An 18,629-nucleotide genomic window follows, 5' to 3' on the forward strand; every position below is an offset into this window, starting at 1 on the left:
ACCCATTTATAGAATTTCTGTGTATGTACATACATATATGTCAGTATACAGTCGGCCCTTGAACAACATGGGTTTGAACTGCTTGAGTCCACCATATGCAGATTTCTTTGAATATATAAGCATTGGGACACTTGGCTGCTGTCACAGATATGGAGGGCTGACTGTGTAGTTATGTGCTGATTTTCGACTGTGTGGAGACCGTGCATCCCAGCTTCAAGGGTTCATGGGTCAGCTATATCTACATATAGATGTATGTGATTATATAGATATGTATATATATATACACAATGTATATGCTGTACAAAATGGCTTAATACTCAGAATATTTAAGATAAGCTAACAAATAGTTTAGTCTTGAGGATTTGAAAGGCATTTCTTGGCTCTTATGACGCCACAGATTAAAATCACATGCAGCGTTTGCTTGCAGCATTCCGGGGTAGTTAACTGATGGCCAACTAGCAGAACATGTCACTGCTTCTTAGGACTTAGTGGGTTAGTTTGAGAATCTGCTGAAAGCTGTGAACCTCTCCCTGGAAAACGCACACGTGCAGGTAGAAACACAGTTTTATTTCCAATTTCTAGAGGCCCCTGGAGTATATGCCGCAGCTCCCATTTCCATTCTCCATATAGCAGCCATCAAGACTCTTTAAAAACGAATCTTCAGAACATGACATGTAGCCTGAGACTTTTTCACTGGTTTCCCATTACATGCAGAATAAAATCCAAACTTGACTGTGGGCTGGAAGGTCCTCTTCTAAGTTCTGCCCCTCCTGCCTCCACGACCTCATCTTCCTTGCCTGCTTGTTTTCTGAACTCTGGTTCATGCAGCCTTTCTGTCCCTTGGGTGTGCCAGGCTCATTCCTGTATTTTGAGTTGCCGGGAACACTGACTTCTGCCCTGCCTGGAGTTTCATGTATCAAATACAGTGTCGAAGAGGCCTTCCGAGATCGCTCTGTGGAGTAACCTCTGCCCCCAGCCACTCGCCCCTTTGTCGCCCTTTCTTCATAGTGACTTTGTGTTTGTCTCCCCACGAGAACAGGAGCTCCGGGGCCCTCATGGCCTCCAGCACCTAGAGCAGCCCCTGTGGTGTCCTGGCATTCAGTGATGAGTCTGTGAATTGTGTGCACCAGAGACTGACTTTTTCCTCCTGTGAAGCATTTTAATATTGATTTACTGTTTCTTTCCATTGTGGTGTCTAGGCATGTGGTGTGATAGTAGAATTAATCAAAAGCAAGAAAATGGCTGGAAGAGCTGTCCTGTTGGCAGGACCTCCTGGAACTGGCAAGGTACTCATTTTCTCTCATTTTAAAAATCTGCCCAAGAGGTTGATTTTAATGTCTAAACCAAATTGAATTTGTGTCTTAACTAGTCTTTGTTTAGCTGAATTGGTTATATGTATGTTTTTAAAACTGATGTGCAGTAATACAGTTGAGTATCTAAAATCCATGCTTCTAAAATTCAAATTATCCTGGCTGACCTCCAGAGAAGAGAGAATGGAGTCCTCAGAGGGGTCTCATTGTCTGTAATTTGTCTTTTATCTCTTTCAAGTCTCCTTTGCTTTGGAAATATATTTCTGTTGGCCTAGGGCGTCATAAAATCTTGGGAATGACATCTTATTTGGGAGGGAAAGAAAATCGGTCAGCAGGCAATTTTCCAAATGCTGACTTGAAGCAACACTGTCCTAGCTGTGAGAGATGGCAGGAGAGGGGAAACCGAGTTTTGTCTTTTTATCTCCAAGGGCCTCATGGGCTCCCTGGGGCAGAGAGGGAACCATGGCAGCAGGAAGGTCTTCAGCTGAGCTGCAGGGCGTCGCCTGGCCATAGATGCGACTGGCGTTGCAGCAGAAGGTGGTGCTTCGGCTGGTATGGCTGCAGGAGTTGAGGCTTGACATTTGCCCTTGGAGCTGGGAGAGGGTTTGGCTTTGCAGGAAATAAAAGGACCTTCTAGGCTGAGATGCCTAACAGCCTGTGGGATCTGTGAGGGGCTTGGCCAGGTGCTTGAAACACACCATCTGGGCCTGTTTGTTCTTTAAGAGGGCCGCTTGATGCTCCCCTCATAGCTCAGTTGGTCAAGAATCCACCTGCAATGCAGGAGACCCTGGTTCGATTCCTGGGTTGGGAAGATCCTCTGGAGAAGGGATAGGCTACCCACTCCAGTATTCTTGGGCTTCTCTTATGGTTCAGCTGGTAAAGAATCTGCCTGCAATGCCGGCGACCTGGATTCAATCCCTGGGTTGGGAAGATCCTCTGGAGAAGGGAAAGGCTACCCACTCCAGTATTCTGGCCTGGAGAATCCATGGACTATCTAGTCCATGAGGTCGCAAAGAGCTGGACACAGCTGAGCAACTCACTCACTTGATGCAGGAGAGGAGAAGCTTGGGAGTGAGTTTGTAAAGAAGGGGGTTCCACCCTGGTGCTGAGACCCCAGGCAGGTCCCTTAGCCTTTCTGAAGCAGTAGCACCGCCGTCCCTGTTGAAGAGTTATTAAACTGTAGTTGTAAGATGATGACTTTATCATTTTGAAGTCGTAAGATTGAATTGCCAGTATATCTTACGTTGAGTGTCTTAAAGTTGAGGAAAAAGTATTGTATTTGTGAACAAGTAAAGGGCTGTAAACGTGAACTTCCGTTTCCTTTCTGGTCATCACCGTGTGTTAGTTGCCCAGTCACGTCCGACTCCACGACCCCATGGACTGTAGCCCGCCAGGCTCCTGTGTCCATGAGATTTCCCAGGCAGGAACACTGGAGTGGTTGCCATTCCTTCTCTAGGTTCGTCACTGTATTTACCATTTATTTGCTTACTGTCCCTTTTCGTATCTTAGATGTTTGCTCTCTTTCCATTTTCTTCTTCCTAAACCGCATCATTAAGAAGTTCCTTCTAGAAGGAACTGGCAAAGTCAGGTTTGTGTTAATTGTATTGCCCTTGTTTTGAAAGATAGTTTTGTTGGATATGTAGTTCAGCTGACAGATGCTTTCTCTCAATGCTGTTTCTCTCATTGGTATTTCCTACCTTTTGGCTACTAGTGTTGCTTTTGAGAAGATTAATTTTGAGGATTTTGTCTTTTTCCTCTGGGTGTTTTTGGGATATTTTGGTTTTGGTGTTTCACTGTGCTATGTCAAAGAGTGGATTTATTTTCATTTATCTTGCTTGATATGGATCTGAGTATGTAACATATCTAATCAGTTCTGGGAACTGGCCAGCCTCTCTTTCTTCAGATGCTGCCTTTCTCTGGTCTCTTTCCTCTCCTGAAGTCCAGTGAGGTGGCACCCCCCTGCAGGGGTCCTCCGCCTGGACCACCTTTGCCCTCTGGGCCCTGTGGCACTGTCCTGAGACATTTCGATTGTTGCACTCGGTGGGGCAGCGGGTGCTGCTGGCCTCTGGTAGGTGGAGGCCGTGGGGCCCGCAGGGCGCCCTGCAGAGTGTGGAGCGGCCCCCACAGTGAGCTCTCCAGCCTGAAGCGCCCGCCCGGAGCCTCTCAGTTTGTCCTCGAGTCTTTAACCTATGTTTTCTGTTTCTTTGGCTCTGCTGCATTCTGGGGAGCTTCTTTAGACCTCTCTTCCAGTCTGCCTTGTAGCCTGTGAGAAAGCTACTCTTCAAGACAGTCCGTTGAATATTTTTCATTTTAAAAAATTTGAAATCTACAAAAGAGTGGAAAGAACAGTTTGATGAACCCCTCTGTACCCTACTCATAGGTAACTAATTTTAAATACTTTGTGACATTTGTGTTTTCTGTATTTTACCTCTAAACCGTTTGAAAGTAAGCGCCAGGACCTTCTTTGCCATGATACTGTTATCCACCCAAGAAGTGTACTGTTGCTAATAGTATTAGCTAATATTTAGTCCATAGTAAAATATCTGTAAGTCGTTTCAGTTTTTGGCTCTCTCGTTTTCTGTGCTGCTTTTTTTTTGTTTCATTTTGTTTTCATTTTTCATATTTCTTATTTGAATTATAATCACATACCTCACATTGCATTCACAATAGTTTCTTTAGTCTCTCTATCTGGAACAGTTATCCTTCCCTGCATTTTTTGGATTCCTTGTACAGTACTGACATTTTTGAAAAGCCCAGGACAGCTGTTTTGTAGAGTGTCCTACAGTGGTTGTCTGACTGTGTCTGAAACACTCAGCACTTTGGCAGAACACCGCATAGATGGTGGTATTGTGTCTGGAACCTGCATCGCAGCGGAAGGCTGACACCACGCCGTGTTCTCCTCCAAGGGGACTGGCTCGCTCTGAAACTCAGGCCTCTGGGAAGTGACACTGAGATGTTGGGAATATCCTTTACCCGATGGCTGTAGCATTCTTCAGTGGTCTTTGCCTTATCCGTTATCACACTGCTGGTTGCAAAATGGTGACTTTGTAAATCTCTTGTATCCTCGGTTAGTACATACGCGCTGTGCTGCGTTTAGTTGCTCACGTGTGTCCAGCTCTTCGCAACCCCATGGACTGTGGCCCGCCAGAGCCCTCTGTCTGTGGGATTCTCCAGGCAAGAGTACTGGAATGGGTTGCCATTAACCTCATTAATACATATATTCGCTTGCTTTTTTTCTTTTTCTTTTTACTTTTTTTTGTAATGAAGAAGCCTCTCCCTCCTCCTCTTATTTTTAAATTTTTTCATTTCTTCAAGATCTGGCTATTTTTGGTAGTCTCTTGTTTCTTGTTCATGAAACAATTTCTTATTCACTTTATATCCTGTGTCTGCTTGTGGAATTGTGTTTGATCAAATCTGAGCTTCCCTGATCTCCTGATTAGGGCCGAGAACTTCCTGAGAGGATTTGTGAGGGGCCCTGCTTGCTCCCACCCCAGGGCACGTGATGGGAATTTTGTGGCTTGGGTTTTCTGGCCGTCAGGCCGTGTAGAGTCCAATCCTGAATCTGTCTGAGAGCCTACTAGGGAGACCTCCTCAGCCAGAGCTGTGCTGAGACTGACGAGTTTGTCCCTGGCCCTTGGAGACTTTCTTTGTGGTCAGCTTGTCTACTGACACGTGTTCTTTGAAGCTTCTTTGTATCCATGGTTTCTGGCATCTATCAAACACAGGCCAGCTCCCCGGGCATGGTGGCTTTCCTCTCTGGATCTGGCTTGACTGTTTACTCACTCTGGATGTTCTGTAACCGGAAGGAGCGGCTGTGGCTTTCTCAGCCAGTTTGCTGGAGCCGTGGGTCCTTGGTGCTCTGGTAACATCGTACCGTTTTCCTTCAGGATTTACCAGAGGCTCTCGGCACCTGTGGGTTGTCCAGTGCCTCTCCACACGTTCAAGGCATGTGGTAACTCCTGCACCACTGTGTGCCCACGGGCCCCGAGGTTTAGGCAGCGTAACTGAGTGGCCGGCAGGAGTGCGGTGCTTGTTCAGAATGTGGCCGCTCCCCTCTTAAGGCTGCACGCTCATAATAATAGGGCTTTGTGTTTGGGTTTTAGAAAAAGGTGTTCATGTGAGATTGAAAATAAAGTTGACTGTTTAATCTTTTGGCAACAGCCTCTTTGTGCCACTTGCTTGGGGCGGTCATCAGCAGTGGTTCCTGGAGACGGGGTTTGCATGCTGGCCCTGATGCTTGCCAGCTGACTGTGAGTGAGTTGGGAATGTCTGACTTTCAGTTTCTAAGTCCATAAAATGTGAACTAGATCATCGAGTTCATAGGCTGGTTGGGAGCATTCAGCGGGATCTCTTGTGCAAGTCAGTCAGTCAGTCAGTTCAGCCACTCAGTTGTGTCTGACTCTCTTGACTCCATGGACTGCAGCATGCCAGGCTTCCCTGCCCATCACCAACTCCTGGACTCAATGGACTCAACATCCATTGAGTCAGTGATGCCATCCGACCATCTCATCCTCTATTGTCCCCTTCTCCTCCTGCCTTCAATCTTTCCCAGCATTAACGTCTTTTCCAGTGAGCCAGTTCTTTGCATCAGGTGGCCAGAGTATTAGAGCTTCAACTTCAGAATCAGTTCTTCCAATGAATAACCAGGACTGTTTTCCTTTAGGATTGACTGTTTTGATCTCCTTGCAGTTCAGGGGACTCTGAAGAGTCTTCTCCAACACCACAGTTCAAAAGCATCAATTCTTCTGCTCTCAGCTTTCTTTATAGTCCAACTCTCATATCCATACATGACTACTGGAAAAACCATAGCTTTGACTATAGAGACCTTTGTTGGGAAAGTAATGTCTCTGCCTTTTAATATGCTGACGATGCTTATCACAGCTTTTCTTCCAAGGAGCAAGTGTCTTTTAATTTCATGGCTGCAGTCACCATCTGCAGTGATTTTGGAGCCCAAGAAAATAAAGGCTCTCACTGTTTCCATTGTTTCCCCATCTATTTGCCATGAAGTGATGGGACAAGATGCCATGATCTTAGTTTTTTGAATGTTTGAATTTTAAGCCAGCTTTTTCACTCTCCTCTTTCATTTTCATCAAGAGGCTCTTCCGTTCCTCTTCACTTTCTGCCATAAGAGTGGTATCATCTGCATATCTGAGGTTATTGATAGGTCTTCTGGCAATCTTGATTCCAGCTTGTGCTTTATCCAGCCCAGCATTTCACATGATGTACCCTTCATAGAAATTAAATAAGCAGGGTGACAGTATACAGCCTTGACGTACTCCTTTCCCGATTTGGAACCAGTCCATTGTTCCATGTTTGGTTCTAACCGTTGCTTCTTGACCTGCACACAGATTTCTCAGGAAGCAGGTAAGGTGGTCTCGTGTTCCCATCTCTTTGAGAATTTTCCAGTTTGTTGTGATCCACACAGTCAAAAGCTTTAGCGTAGTCAATGAAGCAGATGTTTTCCTGGAACTCTCTTGCTTTTCTGCGATCCAGCGGATGTTGGCAGTCTGATCTGTGGTTCCTCTGCTTTTTCTGAATCCAGCTTAAACATCTGGACGTTCGCAGCTCACGTCACGCAGTCTTCGTGCAGGTCCCTCTGTCCTACATGGTAGGTGCAGATGCACAGTAGCTGCATCTCATGCCATCCTTCTGAGAGCCTTTAAACGGAAGCAACTGGACACCCCAAGGAATTTCTTAACCACACAGTTCTCATATGGTACAGGAACATATAGGTCATTTCTTCTGTATTTGGCTGCTGTGGGGTCTGCACTGCATCAGGTGTGGCACTGTCTGAGTTCACAACTGAGGGAGAGGCGTTGGGGCCTGTAGCATTGGGGGAAAAGAGAGAAGAGTGACTGGGAAGGTGAGCAGTTTGGAGAGAAGGTGGGCCTGGCTGGCCTACGGCTCTTCCCACAGAGTCCTGGTTGAGCATGCTGCTACCTTGCTGTCATGCTCTAGAGATGTTCCCTTCATACTCAGAATGCAGGAGAGCACAGCTCTAGAGATATCAGCCTCGGGGGCACAAACTCGGATGCCTGCTCACGTGGGCAGTAGGCTGAGGAAGCGCCCAGGAGCTAGTGCGAGCCTTGCTGGGGGCAGCTGCCTGGGTGTCCACTCTCAGCGCAGCCGTGTGGCCACTGGGGCCCGTTGTGGCCAGAGCTTCTTGCTTCTCAGAAGAAGCTAAATGACTGTATTTTTCTGTGAAATTTCCCTACATCCAAGCATGGACAACAGTTAAGTTGAAAAATACACCTGAGATTCTGCAGGCCAAAGTAGGAGCCGTCTGTGGGCAATCAGCTTGTTACCAGTGACTAACCCAGGAATTTGATTTGACTGATGAGAAAGTCAGGCACGTGGCTGGCCCATGTGCTTGGGGTCACACTGAAGATTAAACCATCAGCAGTGAACAGAAGAGGAATTAAAACTGTCTCAGAGATCCACGTCATTCTTTAGCAGCAAGCTTTTTGTCTTAGCCTGTGCACCTCGGGAGCTGACCTTACTGGGCTTTCGTGTCAGAGTTGAAGCAAGCTGAAAGCAGCATTAAGGCCTGGCTCTCCGTACGTGATGTTTGGTCACGTTCTGTTACGTCTTCGTCTGTTCAGCAGCTGTAGTTATTTTAGCGAAAGTCACTGTGTAGTTTCTATGGGCATGTTCAGGTGTGACTGCACCAACTCGTAGCCTCGGGATCCCAGCCTGGGTGTCATTCTGCCCGATTTGTGGGCCACTCCGCATAAAGTGGGCATTCGATCATTTGTTCCTTGATTACTGATTTCTGATGGGCTGTAGTTGATGGCTTCCTGAGTCTGTAAAGATAGAAAGCAGTATCTCAGAGACCCAGCAGAGCTGTTCTACTGCGACGTGGTCAGCACCGTGTTTCGACATTGAGGGAACAGTTTGGGAAGCCTCTGCTAATTCTGATGGGAACATGATCTCTGGAACCCTGCTGCCAGAGTTTGAGGCCCCACTCTGCCATTTTCTAGATTACGGTACCGGGGACGAGTTATTTAATCTGTGTCTCAGCTTCCTCATTTGTGAAATGGGGAGAGCAGTGGTGTCCAGCTCACAGGGCTAGCGGGAGGGGCGTGTGCAGCCTCGGGAGCTAGACCTGTTCTGGCCGAGTCTCCGTCGTGACGCCATTGTGATGCCAGGGACCGTCGGAGATGCCGCTCACATTAGAAGTTGTCCACAAGAGTCAGCAAATGTTTATTGTGAAACATGCAAACGGTATTACAACTAAAGGGACTAGAATTTCGGTTCCTAGTTAATAATGTCTGTTTGTAGCATATGTTCCTGAATCACTGTATTTCAAGCATGTGAAACAAGCGCATTTCTTTGCTTTCTGTGTAGACGGCTCTAGCTCTAGCTATTGCTCAGGAGCTGGGGAGTAAGGTCCCCTTCTGCCCGATGGTGGGGAGTGAAGTGTACTCCACGGAGATCAAGAAGACGGAAGTGCTGATGGAGAACTTCCGCAGGGCCATTGGTGAGTAGCCGCGCGCGCGCCGAGGCTTGTCCTCAGCTGCTCCTCCTGCGAAGCGCCTGTGGGGCTTGCTGCTGGCGCTGCTCTTTCGCGTTTGGCTCCATTAGTGTCATCTTTGCCAATGAAACACAACCCCAGCTTTTCTAGAACGTGCTTCAGCAACCAGCAGGCGTGGGCCCCAGCCCTGGTCTGGGGTTTCATCTGGCAGTGGATTCTCTTGGCAGCCTTCCTGTGCTTTCGGAGGTGACGGCCGCGGCAAAGGCTCTGGCCCTGAGCCCGCGGCTCTGTGCGCCGGGCTGTGGGGGCGCCGGGCCTGCGTGCCCGGCCGGTCAGTGAGCCGGGGCTGTGGGCTGTGGAGCCTTGAGGCGGTGGTGCCGACCTCGCGGGGCCTGGGGCTCCGGTACTGAAGGCTCGTAGTGTGTCAGGCCCTCTACTGACCGTGGCCTTTTCCTGCCCAGGAGGATGTGCTCTGCATTTTGCATCTGACAAAGCAGAGTCTCATGAAGTTAGATGACTTGCCTGCGGTGATCTACCTAGCAAGTAGCGCAGAACCATAGTCTGAGCCTACACCTGTCTGACCCTGGGGCCCGTGCTCTGACTCCATACAGCGAGCAGAAGGTGACTGCTCTTCCGAAATGTCCCTCATTCCAGCCAGGACTTCGGGGGCATTGTCCTGGCCCCATGCCTGCGGGTCTGGGTCTGGGGAAATCTTAGTCCCCCTCAGACCTGCGTCTCTCTCTACTGTTGGGTAACGGGTGATGAGCACTTGTCAGAGCGCCTGTGTCCTTGTCTAGTCCCTTTGGTTGTCAAAGCAAGGTAAGTATTCTCAAGAGGGACATTTACTAGAAAACGTCAAGGAAGTTTTCTTCAAAGTTTAAGAAAGAATGGGTTTGTCTAAGCCCAGAATTCTTTCCTCAAGAATCTAGCGTCTAGTTTAAGGGTGTGTTAAATAGGGCTTTTGCAAATCATGCTGAGTGAAAGAGAAGCAGCTGAGGAGTGGTTTGGGGTTCACAGGAACCCCTCTGGCTGGGATGGAGAGTGAGAGCAGAAGCAAGGAGCTGGTGAGGGGCCTGAGCGAGAGGAGGTAGGTTGTGGACCAGCCTGGTGGAGGTAGAAAGAAATGGCTGGCTTCTGGGTCCAGCTGGATGGTGGACCGATGAAATTTCCTGAACGATTAGATGTGGGGCTGGAAGAGAGAGGAAGTGCGGGTGCTCGCCGGGTGCTGCCGTTTGCGGTGGAGGGGAAGTGTGGGAAGGAGGGCCTTGAGTGTCGCTGCGGGCGCAGCGGACCCCGTCCCCCAGCGGCGCCCTGGTTCCCAGCCCGTGGCGGGGGCGCTCAGTGCTGCTTCTCCGAATGGGAGGAGGGGCGCTCTTGGAAGCGGGTGGAAGGAAGCAGAGGCTTCTGCTCTCAGTGCCGTGTCTGATTGATAGATGTCGTTTGGTTTACACAGTGTTTTAATAACTCTTGAATGAATTTCCAGTGTTTGGAAATTGGGATATGTCCTGTAAAATGAGAAAAGCTTTCATTCCTGCACAGCCATGGGGGTCCCAGCAAAGCAGGCTAAGTTCTGGATTTTGTCAAACTGCAAAATATTCTGACTGAAAATATTTTTTTACCCTGAAACACTGGATTTTTTATGTACCTATTTTAAATTGAAATATACACATCAGTTCAGTTCAGTTCAGTCACTCAGTCATGTCCAACTCTTCACGACCCCATGAATCGCAGCACACCAGGCCTCCCTGTCCATCACCATCTCCCGGAGTTCACTCAAACTCACGTCCATCGAGTCGGTGATGCCATCCAGCCATCTCATCCTCTGTTGTCCCCTTTTCCTCCTGCCCCCAATCCCTCCCAGCATCAGAGTCTTTTCCAATGAGTCAACTCTTCGCATGAGGTGGCCAAAGTACTGGAGTTTCCCCATGGAAAAGAAATACAAAAAAGCAAAATGGCTGTCTGGGGAGGCCTTACAAATAGCTGTGAAAAGAAGAGAAGCAAAAAGCAAAGGAGAAAAGGAAAGATATAAACATCTGAATGCAGAGTTTCAAAGAATAGCAAGGAGAGATAAGAAAGCCTTCCTCAGCGATCAATGCAAAGAAATACAGGAAAACAACAGAATGGGAAAGACTAGAGATTTCTTCAAGAAAATTAGAGATACCAAGGGAACATTTCATGCAAAGATGGGCTCAATCAAGGACAGAAATGGTATGGACCTAACAGAAGCCGAAGATATTAAGAAGAGGTGGCAAGAATACACAGAAGAACTGTACAAAAAAGATCTTCATGACCAAGATAACATATACATAGGAAAGTGTAAAAACACCTATTTTTAACAGTAATGAAGTAGATGCTCACACAGCCACCGTTCACGCAGGGTACAGAGCATCAGACTCATGCTCATGCTCTCCCAGGTGTAGCCCCTCGCCTCCCGCACGTCCCCACAGAGTGTGAGAGCCGTGGCAGCGGCTTCCGAGCATCGCAGCCCTGTACACCCATGTGTGTTGCGGGCAGTGTGGCTTAGTTTTGCCCCATTTATAAACTTTCTCCGGACAGAATTCACTTTAGGTGCTGTGTCTTGCTTCCTTACAGCTTTTATCTTTGTAAGGTCCAGTTCCTGTTATTACGTGTCATGCTCTCTCTGGAATAACAGTGGAAATGGCTCACAAGACCCTCTTTCTGGTTTAACTTCTTCCTGAGTACTTTTCAAGAATTTGAGGAACATGTGCCAGAGATTTTATTTAACTCAGTAGCCGATGAGATAAAAAGTAAGATGTTACAATCGGTTCCAGTTATCTGAGTACTTTTAAAATATATTTTTATTTATTTAGAAAATGATTTTCTGAAATTGGTAAAAGATGACAAAGCTCATCTTTACACGAATGCGTATGTCTGAATTGCTTTAAGTTAAATGCCTTAAAATTTGAGAAAAATGAAGATAAATTTCCTGAGCATCTGTCATTTTTGAGGTGAGGGGACAATGTGATTCTTTTGATGGCAGCAAGGTGAAGAGGAATTTCTTGATCCTGCCCCAGAATAGAAAGGCAGGCCATTGACTGCCTTCAAAAGGGAGCCCTGTGCGTCTTCCTCTGCCTTTGAGTTCCTGTGAAGTGGCAGAGGGGGTGGGGAGGAAGCAGTAAGCCGACCAGAAATAAAAAGCAAGGAGTCTGTGCTGCTTCCTTGACGTGATGAAGATCCCTGTCAGGGATTCAGAAACCTGAGCCAGCAGATGAAACCTGTGTCGTTCCCGACGTTGTTGCCAGAGAGCGCGCCAGCCCGGCCCCTTTCCTGGCTAACAGCCGGTCTCATTGTCTGTCCACTCGTCCCCTGCCTGCTTGTCAGCACAGAGCAACTTCTAAACAAATGCAGGGCTAGTGAGAGATGGGAATGCCTTTCTTCCCCACTCAGGAATCTCGTGTCACCGTTGTCTGCCAGGAAATAGAAGGAAGCCTTCCATTTGAAGGAGCTTGTCTCTGTGGGCTATAAGTTTTGATTTAAAAAAAAAATCAAAGTTAATTTTTAAAGTACAGAAATTTCCATGTTGTCACAATCTTCTGGTGCATTCATGTCGTTTGGAAAACTTTTGTCTTCATTCTTAGGAACTAGGCATTGGGTGCGGTAGAAAGGAAGTGCAGCCTCTCCTTTGGGGCTACCCTAAGACTTCCATTTGTAGTCGGTCAGGTGGAGTGAAGGAGAGTAAAACTGTTCCTTAACCCTAATATCTGAGTCTTTGTCCTGATTGGGTTTCTGGGCAAAGAAGGAAACCAAGCCAGTGATAATGGCTGGGTTTGAGAGTGGGCAGTGACCGAGAGTCTGCGACACCACAGGCCCGCGGTGTGGACAGAGAAGGTCAGGACAGAGAAGCTGATGGTGAGGCACCCAGCCACCACAGGGCTTCCCGCCTCACCAGCTGATGTCTCCACGCCGTGAGCAGAGCAGAGTCCTCGGTTCATTCTGTAGATGAGCGTCTCAGCTGGGCTTGTATGTCGTGATCATCTGGGGAGCTTTAACCTCACAGTGATGACAGGGCCCGCCCCCCGAAATCCGGAGTGCAGTCAGGGGGGATCAGTGAGTCTGCAGGCTGGGCATGTGACTGGACACAGCAGAGATCTGGAGCTGTCCCCTCAGCTTCAGCTGGCAGTGTTCTTCCTGGGCCTGGTCCTGCTGCTGTTATTTACTTGAAGTGAAGTCAAAGTCGCTCAGTTGTGTACAACTCTTCTCGACTCCATGGACCGTATAGTCCATGGAATTCTCCAGGTCAGAATACTGGAGTGGGGAGCCTCTTCCTTCTCCAGGGAGTCTTCCCGACCCAGGGATCCAACCCAGGCTTCCCGCATTGCAGGGAGGTTCTTTACCAACCGAGTCACAAGGGAAGCCCCAGTGTTTACTTGGACTATTTTTTTAATTTATTTTTAAAGTGACTTGGTAGTCTGGTGCATACATACAGAAGAGTGCACGGAACATTGGTGTGTGTCTTGGTGGGTCATTTTAAGTTGAAAAACCATGAAACCAGCTCCCAGTCAAGAGAGAGATGATCGCCAGTGCCCCAGAGTATCCGCATATGGGCAGCTCTCCTTCCGCTTCTGAGAGTCATCCCTGTTGCTGCGAGTAGCCACGATCGTTTTTCATTGCTGCATGATATTTGTTTGTATGGATACATCACAGTGCAGGCGGCTCTTCTGCGGCGGGCAGACGTGGAGAAGCATTGCCCGTGTTTGGCGAGTAAGAGTGACGTTGCGTGACCACTGCTGGCTGTGTCCCTGCGTGCACACGTGCACCGCAGCCTTGAGAGTATAACCTTGGAGCTGAATTGGAGGGTCACAGATATTCATGTGTCCAACTTGAGGAGGTAATAAACACCACATTACTTCTAAACCAGCTCACACTCCCGCCAGCAGTGTCCTGCATCCTTACCAACTCTTGGTGTTGCCCGTCTTTCTAATTTTAGTGATTCTGGAGGTTGTAAAGTAGTATTTCATTGTTGTTTCTTTTATTAAAATTTTTATTTTGGAAAGTATCAAGTAGCCAAGAAAAGTAGTCAAGTGGTAGGAAGGCTCCCCGTAGCCCCATCTGATTGCAGACCTGCTTTCTGACCTATAATATTTGTGTGAATCTCTGGAAAATAAGGACTTAAAAATGCCATTTTCGCCCCTAGGGGAAATTAACAGTAAGTTCTTAAGTACCAGCACGTGTGTAGTTCATGTTGAAATCCCGGGTTGTCCCGTAAGCGTCATAATGCTCTCTTTTATGGTGGTGCTGTGCGGTCAGGATGCAGGTAAAGGCCTGTATGGTAGATGAGTGGCACGCATCTCCGTTTGAGTCTGTGTTTCCCTTAGGTTTCTGTTTTTACTTTTGGGCAAAGTATAAGCTGGATAGAGATGGGGAGGCCATACTCCAGGGCTGGCAGAACGGGAGTGAGTCTGTAGGCACATGTTGACTGGAAGGGGAAGGACGGGGCAGGTTCCATGGGAAACGCTGTCAGCGAGTCGGCTCTGTAGCGTGGTCGGAGGAGAGGGGTCCCGGAGACTCGGATCCAGTCCTGCGTTCCCTGGAGAGGGACGGGCCCTTCACCTCAGCCCTGGGGCTGCGTCTGTGCAGTGCTTCCCTCCCCCGGACTGTGTGAGCGAGGCTGACTCGTTGGTTCTTATAACGTGGAGGTTTTATGGCTAAAAAGACTGTTGGAAAAGTGGGAGGGTGTCGAGTCTCTCACCAGGGTTTCTTCTGTCATCTCTCTTCAGGGCTTCGGATAAAGGAGACCAAGGAGGTGTACGAAGGAGAGGTCACGGAGCTCACCCCGTGTGAGACGGAGAATCCCATGGGGGGCTACGGCAAGACCATCAGCCACGTGATCATTGGGCTCAAGACGGCCAAGGGGACCAAGCAGCTGAAGGTGAGCACGTGCCTGTGGGCACTGCTCTGCTGAGGCGCCTCCCTGTGTGAGCGCGTCTGTGCAGGGCCGCAGACGGCACCTGTGGGCAGGGCTGGCACGCGGACGACTCAGTGAGGACGGGTCCGGCTTGTTGGCGCCGAGGAGATCGTGTGTGTCAGGACTGAGCTGCCTGGTGCCACCCTGCGTCCCTCCAGGGGACCGCGTGTCTCGGGCCTGGCCGCTGACGGTTGGTTCCATTGCTGGCGCTCACAGGAGAAGCAGCACTGAGCCATCTGGTGAGGGCTGAGGAGCCGTGGCGGCGCCGCCTCGAGGGGCCTGGTGCGGAGTCCCGGCTGCAGGCCCTTTTGTGTGTTGGGACCTTGAAACCGTGATGGCTTCACTGGTCACTTCTGCTTCGGCCCAGGGCTCTGTGGAGGGTGTGGCAGTGGCAGTGGAGAAGGTCCTGGGTGAACCTCCCGCCCCTGTCCTGTAAGCCTTGAGGAGAGTGTAGTATAAGACAATGACTGGGTTTGAAAGTGGGAAGTGACTGAGAGTGTGTGACACCACAGGCCAGTGGGAAGTGGCAGCTGCTGATGTTGTGAAATGGAACAATCTGACTGTGGCTCTGCCTTATTAATAATAAGGAATAGCCTCTTCTTCACGGCACTTATTCACTGTATGTGTCAAGCCCTGGGCTGAGTGCATCAAGAAATCTGTGTGTGTGTGATTTCCCTTATTTTATAGATAAAGAGCTCTGAGGCACACAAGGAGGCTAAGCATTTATCCTAGGATCGCACAGCTAGTCAGTGGTGGGGCAGATTCTCCGAGTCCCACTGACTGCTGTCTGTGCTGTAGCTCGCTGTGGGACCTTTGGGCGTCAGCTGAGCTCTCTGGGGCTCCATCTCCCTATCTGTAGACTGCAGGAGGTTGACCATATAATGTCTCCATCTTTGCCTTCCTCTGCGATTTTATCGTTCTTTGATTTTGTAAGGTGGTGTCTTGGTCACTGCTTTATGGAGATCATAAAAACGTCGCCTCTCCAAAGCACCATTCTTCTTTGTCCTAACAGGGTTTCCATCTCAGGAGCTTGCCTCTGCAAGTATCTCTCTTAAACCTCCCCCTCGTCTCTCCCATTCTGTATTAATTACATTTCTTAGCAGGATCTGCCACCTTTCCAGTAATTACATCTTTAGTCAATTCATTTGGGAAATTAACTGATACAAAAATGCTTGATGCCAAAAAAAGAAAAAAAGAACGTGTACTATCGAATGTAGGATAGATAACATAAGGTATACAGTTTAAATTTCAGTTATCCATAAAGCTGTTTGGCACAATTTCTGTAAGAAAATAACAAGAGGATGAATGTTTTGCTTTCAAAACGAAAACTTCCTGCCACATTGAGCATCTGCGCAGGCTGTTTGGAGACACGATGTTTCAGGGCGAAGGACAGGCCTCTACCTTTGTGGAGTGCCGCCCTTGTCCCAGCCCCACGTTCGGGGCCCGCCACACACCAGCCTCAGCCAGGCAGTGGTCCAGGAGGGTGGAGCCCTGGGCTCCTGTGGTTACTGTTTGTAACAACTTCCTCGAGGTCTCATTTTAAGTAAAATTCACCCCTTTTAAGTGCGCGACTCCCGGGCTTTTAATCGGTTTACAGAGCGGTGTAGCATTCGGCACAATCCAATTTTAGGACATTTTCGTTGCCCCAGAAAGAAACCTCTGCCTATCTGCAGTAACTTCCCATCCCACCCCCAGGCCCTGGCAGCCTCTAGTCCACTTTGTCTATCTTTGCCTTTTCTGAACACTTCATAAAAATAGGATCACACAACATGTGTGCTTTTATGTATGGCTTTTCCTACTGAGTCCTGGTAAGTTTTTATTCTCGTTTTGTTTGAGAGTTGAGAGTAACAGCTCCCCTTGAAGTTTAACAGACAGAAACGTTTCTAAATAACGACTCCTTACAAAGGATGCTCTCCCAGAATATCGATCGCCCAGGTGGCCCGAGTCTGGACGATCTGGAGAAGGCAGCTTTTCCCGGACGTGCTGCTTTGCCTTCTGGAGATAGAAGCAGTTGGGCCCAAGGAGCAGACACTGGGATTTGAGTCCACTGGCTTCAGAGAGATCCTGGTTTTATGTTTCCTTTGAATGAATCGCATCTGTGATGTGATTACGCCTGGGTGCTGTCATGTGGGTGAAGAAAGTGAAGCTCAGAGAGCCTTGTCTAAACCACAGGCCTGCTGAAGGGCAGTCGTGGAGAGGAAGCAGGTTCTGTCCCTGCCTCTGGTGCAGAAACTGCCACCCCTGCCCGAGGTGGGGAGGGCCAGGGATTGCCGCAGGGAGAGCAGTCTCAAAAGGGGGTGTTAGGGCCTTGGGCCCCACCTGTAAGTGGTTAGAGCTGTGTTTGCCAGTTTGCAGCCTTGGAGTAAAAGGAAGGAGGAGCTTGGGTCTCCCTTCGTGCCCCTCTCCCGCCTGCTCTCTGGGGCACGCAGGCTCTAGAGCCGCCTCACACGTCCTCGCACGCACGCTCCTCCTCCGTGCGGTCGCTGCCCGCGTCACACGCCCTCGCACGCACGCACGCTCCTCCGTGCGGTCGCCGCCTTGGCTCGTGCGGGAGGCGCCTGACAGTGTGTCAGAATAGACTTGTCTGTTATAGTTCCCTGGCTTACGTTTTTTCTCTTTTTAAGCTGGACCCCAGCATTTTTGAAAGTTTGCAGAAAGAGCGAGTAGAAGCTGGAGATGTGATTTACATCGAAGCCAACAGTGGGGCCGTGAAGGTAACACTGCAAGGAGACCCGGGGCGGGGCGGGGCCTTCTCTCTTCGTGGGGCCCGGGGTCGCGGGGAGGGGCGCTGGGCCTGCTGCCCCTTAGGTTTAGACAAGTTTGCCTTCCCTGTATCTGCATTCTGTAACCTTCTCGTGATGAAAACAGACAGTCTGTTAGAAAAATACTAAAACCTGTTTGGAAGGGGAGAACAGTGAGGAGGTGAAATAGCGGTAGTCATTTCCAAATTGAAATGTGCAGGGTATTTAATCTTCCTTTTATCTCTTTGGTATTTTCTTCCCAAGATATATGCATGTGGAAAGGAATGCTGCATTAGTATCTGATTTCCAGGGTCCTGTACAGAGTTCCTCACTGTTTAATGGATGAGCATAATACTTCATATCGTGCACTAAATCACCCACCTACAAAAGAGTCTGAGCAGCCCCTCCGTCTCCAGTTAATCTACTGGATTTGCCCTTTATCGGGAATTGCATGCAGTTAAAACAAGGGGGAGATTCTGGGAGAAAGTGTCGGGTGTCCTCAGCTGGGTTTTTGGAGCCCGGCGATGAGCAGATAGCGCCTTCTCGGCAGCAGGGGACCAGGCCACGTTTGGAGTTTGTCAAGGCGGCTGTTGGCCACGGTTGGGACTGGAGACCTTTATCTCGCTGAGTGGCGTGGGGACTTGGCAGTGGACCTCTCCAGGCACTCAGGCTTCTCTCTGTCTCTGTAGAGGCAGGGCAGGTGTGACACGTATGCCACAGAATTTGACCTTGAAGCCGAAGAGTACGTTCCCCTGCCCAAGGGGGATGTGCACAAGAAGAAGGAGATCATCCAGGACGTCACCTTGCATGACTTGGATGTGGCCAACGCGCGCCCCCAGGTACTGCCCACTGGCTCCTGCTGGGCCGCTGGCCGCAGGCCCTGCCAGCACGGGTCCTTTTGTGCGCTGGGTGCTCCTGGATAAGCTGTCAGTCTTGCCGCTTCTGAGGGCAGACAGTCCTTTTCTGTCTGTAATGTTCAGCAATTAACATTGCCAAGAGCGACGAGGGGCTCCTTTGTTGCAGTTCAGATGCTCTAGTCACAGATGGCTTCCTGCACACTGCTCCTCCTCCCGCCAGCCTCCGGCCTGAGCTGCCAGCTTCTCCCCGGCTCCCCCCAGCACTGGCTTGGGCCTGGCATGCTCTGGGTGTGAGTGGTGGGGGCAGGAGTGTTCTTTGCG

The 18,629-nt window shown here is 49.3% G+C and overlaps 1 protein-coding gene across 1 annotated transcript in view; it reads left to right on the plus strand.

Annotated features, from left to right (window-relative positions):
* Positions 1 to 18,629, plus strand: part of RUVBL1 (RuvB like AAA ATPase 1) — a 31,537-nt gene that overhangs the window by 2,280 nt on the left and 10,628 nt on the right. The window contains exons 2-6 of the mRNA XM_006078843.4: positions 1,200 to 1,286; positions 8,658 to 8,790; positions 14,523 to 14,674; positions 17,335 to 17,424; positions 18,141 to 18,290. Of these exons, the coding sequence (XP_006078905.1) occupies positions 1,200 to 1,286; positions 8,658 to 8,790; positions 14,523 to 14,674; positions 17,335 to 17,424; positions 18,141 to 18,290 (612 nt within the window). The remainder of the gene's footprint in view (positions 1 to 1,199; positions 1,287 to 8,657; positions 8,791 to 14,522; positions 14,675 to 17,334; positions 17,425 to 18,140; positions 18,291 to 18,629) is intronic.

Source organism: Bubalus bubalis, chromosome 21 (assembly GCF_019923935.1).
Source record: "Bubalus bubalis isolate 160015118507 breed Murrah chromosome 21, NDDB_SH_1, whole genome shotgun sequence".
NCBI lineage: Eukaryota > Metazoa > Chordata > Mammalia > Artiodactyla > Bovidae > Bubalus > Bubalus bubalis.